Below are 7,560 nucleotides of genomic sequence, written 5' to 3'. Positions count from 1 at the left end.
ATTAGAAGGATTGTGTTAGTGTTATGAAACAGAAAACTTTAGTCAACCTAAAACAATGGCTATCAGCATGCTTCCAGCCTTTCAGCTAGTAGTGAACAGAACAGAAGATAAGGCCAAAGGGTTTTAGACAGAAAAACAATCATTTTGTACCTCAGTCATTTACAGGAGAACGTTTTAACTAAAAAGGAGAAAGATACACTTTTTGTGTAAAGAGTTTGTTTCCTGTGTAGCATAACCATTTAAAGATTGAAAAAGTAATTTTTACAACAACGACTGGTCTTCAGTATCCCCCCGCGTGTGGAAGAGTCTTAGAGCCCTCTCTATAAGGGTAGATAGTTGGACTGTTCCATTTCCATGCACATACAAGGGAGGGAAAGTACCTCGTCAATAGTCAGTAGGTCCAATGAGATTTAAGGGCAAGTCGGGTAGTGCGTCCCATGTAGGACGAAAGGTAATGAAGGTGTGTGTGTTTGTGTGTTTGTGTGTTTGTGTGTTTGTGTGTGTTTGTGTGTGTTTGTGTGTGTGTGTGTATGTGTGCATCCATTCCTGTATGTATATATATATATATTTATTTTGGCTTGCCAGGCCTCTTGCTGTGCCACAGGTGTCCTGGTAACGTGAAGGCGTCGACGCTCATGGACATGGTCTTGGACGGGATACAGCTGAACTGTTTCCTGTCGGAGCTGTACTTATAGATGGACTCCACCAGGGCGGGGCTTACGACACGCGGGCCCACCCCGGCCAATCGGATGAGCTCGTCAGTCTCGGGGCTCATGGTGTAGACGGCTCGGAACTGACAGCTGGAATCACGGAACAGAATCAGGAAGTGGTTGGCTGGACTCTTCTCCATCTCCTGGTGGGGGAATGGGGGAGAAAACAATGTGTGTGTGTGTATAAAAACTTGTCTTCAGTGGGTGTTTGTACTGTGTGTCTGTGCACTTTTTGGCAGTATTTCAAAGAAAAATAATTTGAAGTCAGGTTTGGTTAGTTAGTAGTGTGTGTATGTATAACCCTATATGGGTTGTGTGATTTACAGTGATGACTACCAACCTCCACCATCTTGTTCTTCTGAGTCTCGTTGACCTTGCCAGCCAGACAGCAGCGAGACAGGGCGTTGTGGATGATGAACTTATTGGACTTGAAGCTCGGCTCCTTGAACAGTTTGGGCCCTGGGACACACACACACACACACACACACACACACACACACACACACACACACACACACACACACACACACACACACACACACACACACACACACACACACACACACACACACAGGTACAGTACACACAGGCACACACAGGTACCCACAAACACATACAAGCAAGTTTAGATTTGATTTAGGGTGCAACAGTTTTATAACAGGACAATACTTTGACATCATTCCATTTCCTATCACATGGTGTCATACCGGAGTATTCTGGGATGGAAGGGGAGGAGCCATTGGAGCCGATCTCCCAGTCCTTATCTCCGTTCTGATTGGCCAGTCGGCTCGGTGACATCAGACGGGAGGGCGAATCAGGGCGGCTGGAAGAGAGGAAGGGAGAGGAGAGGAGAGGAGAGGAGAGGAGAGGAGAGGAGAGGAGAGGAGAGGAGAGGAGAGGAGAGGAGAGGAGAGGAGAGGAGAATAAGTGTTACCCGTCTAAGGAATCTGACATGTTTTAAATCAGGAATGGGAAACTGGCATTTCTCCCCCAAAATAACAAAACAATTATTGGGACTCAGTCGGGGTTAGAATAGTACAATACACAAGGTGCCATTTTGAAATTTGGTTGCATCAGCAGTTTTTCTCTTGTTTTGTCAGTCACTGACAGTCACTATATTAGCAAATTCCAGCTAAATGTTTTTAGATTGCTAAATTAGTCTAGTGGCCAGCTATGTAAACTTGTAATCATGGTCGAATTACCGGCCCCATTGATTTTTCTCCACCCAATGGCAAAATGTGTAGAATTGCAGGAAATTAGTTGTAACATTTCCAACTCTTGGATGTGGGTACGTAGATGTGTGAGCAACTGCGGCCCCTTATGATGAGTTCAGATTTTTTGTGGCACCCACCCCCATTAAAGTTGCCCATCCTGTTTTAAATGAATTGTTGTTTTCACTTCTATGGTAGTTGTGAATGGTTCAGTTGGCCTTTTTTTATACCCTGGATGAATGAATATACCAGAGAGAGAGAGCGAGAGAGCGAGAGAGCGAGAGAGAGAGAGAGCGAGAGAGAGAGAGAAAATACAAACCCTCCAACCCAAAAAGGCCTGTGATGTTGATAGTATCCTCAATTAAATGATAAAATATACAGACCACAAATTCCAATTGGCTATACTGCTGCTACTCTGTTTGTTTTTTATGCATAGTCACTTTAACTCTACCCACATGTACATATTACCTCAATTACCTCGACTAGCCGGTGCCCCCACACATTGACTCTGCACCGGTACCCCCCTGTATTTATAGCCTCCCTACTGTTATTTTATTTTACTGCTGCTCTTTAGTTATTTGCTTTTATTTTTTATTTTATTTTACTTTGCATTGTTGGTTAAGGGCTTGTAAGTAAGCATTTCACTGTAATGTCTACACCTGTTGTATTCAGCGCATGTGGCAAATAAAATTTGATTTGATATACTTAAACTCTTTAACATCATCCTTAGCTCTGGCATCTTCCCCAATATTTGGAACCAAGGACTGATCACCCCAAGACAAATTTGACCCCAATAACTACGGTGGGATATGCGTCAACAGCAACCTTGGGAAAATCCTCTGCGTTATCATTAACAGCAGACTAGTTCATTTCCTCAGTGAAAAACAATGTACTGAGCAAATGTCAAATTGGCTTTTTACCAAATTACCGTACGACAGACCACGTATTCACTCTGCACACCCTAATTGACAAACAAACAAACCAAAACAAAGGCAAAGTCTTCTCATGCTTTGTTGATTTCAAAAAAGGTTTTGATTAAATGTGGCATGAGGGTCTGCTATACATAGTTATACAGTTATAGAACCCATTGCCCTTTATGGTTGGGAGGTCTGGGGTCCGCTCACCAACCAAGAATTCACAAAATGGGACAAACACCAATTTGAGACTCTGCATGCAGAATTCGGCAAAACTATCCTCTTTGTACAACATAAAACACAAAATAATGCAGAGCAGAATTAGGCCGATACCCTCTAATGATCAAAATCCAGAAAAGAGCCATTAAATTCTACAACACCTAAAAGGAAGCGATTCCCAAACCTTCCATAACAAAGCCATCACCTACAGAGAGATGAACCTGGAGAAGAGTCCCCTAAGCAAGCTGGTCCTGGGGCTCTGTTCACAAACACAAACAGATCCCACAGAGCCCCAGGACAGCAACACAATTAGACCCAACCAAATCATGAGAAAATAAAAAGAGAATTACACCTGCATTACTAGCTGTTTGGGGTTTTAGGCTGGGTTTCTGTACAGCACTTCGAGATATTAGCTGATGTAAGAAGGGCTATATAAAATAAAATTGATTGATTGATTGAATTACTTGACACATTGGAAAGTATTAACAAAGAAACAGAGCAAACTAGAATGCTATTTGGCCCTAAACAGAGAGTACACAGTGGCAGAATCCAGTGGGGGAAAAAATTATTTAGTCAGCCACCAATTGTGCAAGTTCTCCCACTTAAAAAGATGAGAGAGGCCTGTAATTTTCATCATAGGTACAAGGCAACTATGACAGACAAATTGAGGAGAAAAAATCCAGAAAATCACATTGTAGGATTTTTTTATGAATTTATTTGCAAATTATGGTGGAAAATAAGTATTTGGTCACCTACAAACAAGCAAGATTTCTGGCTCTCACAGACCTGTAACTTCTTCTTTAAGAGGCTCCTCTGTCCTCCACTGTTACCTGTATTAATGGCACCTGTTTGAACTTGTTATCAGTATAAAAGACACCTGTCCACAACCTCAAACAGTCACACTCCAAACTCCACTATGGCCAAGACCAAAGAGCTGTCAAAGGACACCAGAAACAAAATTGTAGACCTGCACCAGGCTGGGAAGACTGAATCTGCAATAGGTAAGCAGCTTGGTTTGAAGAAATCAACTGTGGGAGCAATTATTAGGAAATGGAAGACATACAAGACCACTGATAATCTCCCTCGATCTGGGGCTCCACGCAAGATCTCACCCCGTGGGGTCAAAATGATCACAAGAACGGTGAGCAAAAATCCCAGAACCACGCGGGGGACTAGTGAATGACCTGCAGAGAGCTGAGACCAAAGTAACAAAGCCTACCATCAGTAACACACTACGCCGCCAGGGACTCAAATCCTGCAGTGCAAGACGTGTCCCCCTGCTTAAGCCAGTACATGTCCAGGCCCGTCTGAAGTTTGCTAGAGTGCATTTGGATGATCCAGAAGAGGATTGGGAGAATGTCATATGGTCAGATGAAACCAAAATATAACTTTTTGGTAAAAACTCAACTCGTTGTGTTTGGAGGACAAAGAATGCTGAGTTGCATCAAAAGAACACCATACCTACTGTGAAGCATGGGTGTGGAAACATCATGCTTTGGGGCTGTTTTTCTGCAAAGGGACCAGGACGACTGATCCGTGTAAAGGAAAGAATGAATGGGGCCATGTATCGTGAGATTTTGAGTGAAAACCTCCTTCCATCAGCAAGAGCATTGAAAATGAAACGTGGCTGGGTCTTTCAGCATGACAATGATCCCAAACACACCTTCGGGCAACGAAGGAGTGGCTTCGTAAGAAGCATTTCAAGGTCCTGGAGTGGCCTAGCCAGTCTCCAGATCTCAACCCCATAGAAAATCTTTGGAGGGAGTTGAAAGTCTGTGTTGCCCAGCGACAGCCCCAAAACATCACTGCTCTAGAGGAGATCTGCATGGAGGAATGGGCCAAAATACCAGCAACAGTGTGTGAAAACCTTGTGAAGACTTACAGAAAACGTTTGACCTGTGTCATTGCCAACAAAGGGTATATAACAAAGTATTGATAAACTTTTGTTATTGACCAAATACTTATTTTCCACCATAATTTGCAAATAAATTCATAAAAAATCCTACAATGTGATTTTCTGGATTTTTTTCCCTCATTTTGTCTGTCATAGTTGACGTGTACCTATGATGAAAATTACAGGCCTCTCTCATCTTTTTGAGTGGGAGAACATGCACAATTGGTGGCTGACTAAATACTTTTTTTCCCCACTGTACCTGACCACTGTGACTGACCCAAAATTAAGGAAAGCTTTGACTATGTACAGACTCAGTGAGCATAGCCTTGATATTGAGAAAGGCCGCCGAAGGCAGACCTGGCTCTCAAGAGAAGACACACTGCCCACAAAATGAGGTGGAAACTGAGCTGCACTTCCTAACTTCCTGCCAAATGAATGACCATATTAGAGACACACATTTCCCTCAGATTACAGCGATCCACAAAGAATTTGAAAACAAACCCAATTTTGATCAACTCCCTTATCTACTGGGTGAAAAACCACAGTGTGCCATCACAGCAGCAAGATGTGTGACCTGTTGCCACAAGAAAAGGGCAACTAGTGAAGAACAAACACCATTGTAAATACAACCCATATTTATGTTTATTTATTTTCCCATTTGTACTTTAACTATTTGCACATTGTTACAACACTGTATATATACATAATATGACATTTGAAATGTCTTTATTCTTTTTGGAACTTTTGAGTGTAATGTTTACTGTTAATATTTATTGTTTATTTCACTTTTGTTTACTACCTACTTCACTTGCTTTGGCAATGTTAACATACGTTTCCCATGCCAATAAAGCCCTTAAATTGAAATTGAATTAAATTGAGAGAGAGAGGGAGAGAGAGACAGAGGGTCAGAGAGAGAGACAGAGGGTCAGAGAGAGAGAGAGAGAGAGGTGGGGGGAGACAGAGGGTCAGAGAGAGAGACATAGGGTCAGAGAGAGAGAGAGGTAGAAGTGTTACCTGGATGGTTTCTTGCTAGGGTCAGGGACGGTGTTGTCAGGTACAGTGTTGTCAGGGACGGTGTTGTCAGGGCGGGTGTTGTCAGGGACGGTGTTGTCAGGGACGGTGGTGTCAGGGACAGTGTTGTCAGGGACTGTGATTCCTGAGTCATCAGCCATAGCAGCCAGGTTGAGAGAGGAGTGAGAGTACACCTTAGTCAACTTAGAACCTGGAGAGAGAGAAGGAGGGAGAGAGAGAAGGAGGGAGAGAGAAGTAGGGAGAGAGAGAAGGAGGGAGAGCAGGAGGGAGAGAGAAGAAGGGAGAGAGAGAAGGGAGAGAGGAGGGAGAGAGAGAAGAAGGGAGAGAGAAGGAGGGAGAGAGGAGGGAGAGAGAAGAAGGGAGAGAGAAGAAGGGAGAGAGAGGGGGAGAGAGAAGAAGGGAGAGAGAAGGAGGGAGAGAGAGAAGGAGGGAGAGAGAAGGGAGAGAGACGAGAGAGAGAAGGAGGGAGAGAGAAGGAGGGAGAGAGAAGTAGGGAGAGAGAGAAGGAGGGAGAGAGAGAAGTAGGGAGAGAGAGAAGGAGGGAGAGAGAAGTAGGGAGAGAGAGAAGTAGGGAGAGAGAGAAGGAGAGAGAGAAGGAGGGAGAGAGAAGTAGGGAGAGAGAGAAGGAGGGAGAGAGAGAAGGAGGGAGAGAGAAGTAGGGAGAGAGAGAAGGAGAGAGAGAAGGAGGGAGAGAGAGAAGGAGGGAGAGAGAAGTAGGGAGAGAGAGAAGGAGGGAGAGAGAGAAGGAGGGAGAGAGAGAGGATGGAGAGAGAAGGAGAGAGAGAAGGAGGGAGAGAGAAGAAGGGAGAGAGAGAAGGGAGAGAGGAGGGAGAGAGAGAAGAATGGAGAGAGAAGGAGGGAGAGAGAAGGAGGGAGAGAGAAGTAGGGAGAGAGAGAAGGAGGGAGAGAGAAGTAGGGAGAGAGAGAAGGAGGGAGAGAGAGAGGATGGAGAGAGAAGGAGAGAGAGGAGGGAGAGAGAAGAAGGGAGAGAGAGGATGGAGAGAGAAGGAGGGAGAGAGAAGGAGGGAGAGAGAAGTAGGGAGAGAGAGAAGGAGGGAGAGAGAGAAGGAGGGAGAGAGAAGTAGGGAGAGAGAAGGAGAGAGAGAAGGAGGGAGAGAGAAGAAGGGAGAGAGAGAAGGGAGAGAGGAGGGAGAGAGAGAAGAAGGGAGAGAGAAGGAGGGAGAGAGAAGCAGGGAGAGAGAAGAAGGGAGAGAGAGGGGGAGAGAGAAGAAGGGAGAGAGAAGGAGGGAGAGAGAGAAGGAGGAAGAGAGAGAAGGGAGAGAGAAGGAGGGAGAGAGAAGGAGGGAGAGAGAAGGATGGAGAGAGAGAAGGAGGAAGAGAGAAGGAGGGAGAGAGAAGGATGGAGAGAGAGAAGGAGGAAGATAGAGAAGGGAGAGATAGAGAAGGGAGAGAGAAGGAGGGAGAGAGAGAAGAGAGAGAAGGAGGGAGAGAAAGAAGGGAGAGAGAAGGAGGGAGAGAGAAAAGGGAGAGAGAGAAGGGAGAGAGGAGAGAGAGAAGGGAGAGAGCGAAGTAGGGAGAGAGAAGGAGGGAGAGAGAAGGAGGGAGAGAGAGAGATAAGG

The 7,560-nt window shown here is 44.9% G+C and overlaps 1 protein-coding gene across 1 annotated transcript in view; it reads right to left on the bottom strand.

The window, feature by feature from the left end:
* The window catches only part of LOC121561602 (calmodulin-regulated spectrin-associated protein 3-like), a 35,309-nt gene that overhangs the window by 741 nt on the left and 27,008 nt on the right, over positions 1-7,560 (bottom strand). Inside the window, 4 exon segments of the mRNA XM_045216868.1 lie at positions 1-853; positions 1,051-1,169; positions 1,418-1,533; positions 5,963-6,170. The exon segment at positions 1-853 is cut by the window's left edge and continues 741 nt beyond it. Of these exon segments, the coding sequence (XP_045072803.1) occupies positions 569-853; positions 1,051-1,169; positions 1,418-1,533; positions 5,963-6,170 (728 nt within the window). The 3' untranslated portion in view covers positions 1-568.

Source organism: Coregonus clupeaformis, unplaced genomic scaffold (assembly GCF_020615455.1).
Source record: "Coregonus clupeaformis isolate EN_2021a unplaced genomic scaffold, ASM2061545v1 scaf0835, whole genome shotgun sequence".
Taxonomy (NCBI): domain Eukaryota; kingdom Metazoa; phylum Chordata; class Actinopteri; order Salmoniformes; family Salmonidae; genus Coregonus; species Coregonus clupeaformis.
Note: the sequence above shows the minus strand (reverse complement) of the source record. Positions and strands in the feature narration are given on the sequence as shown.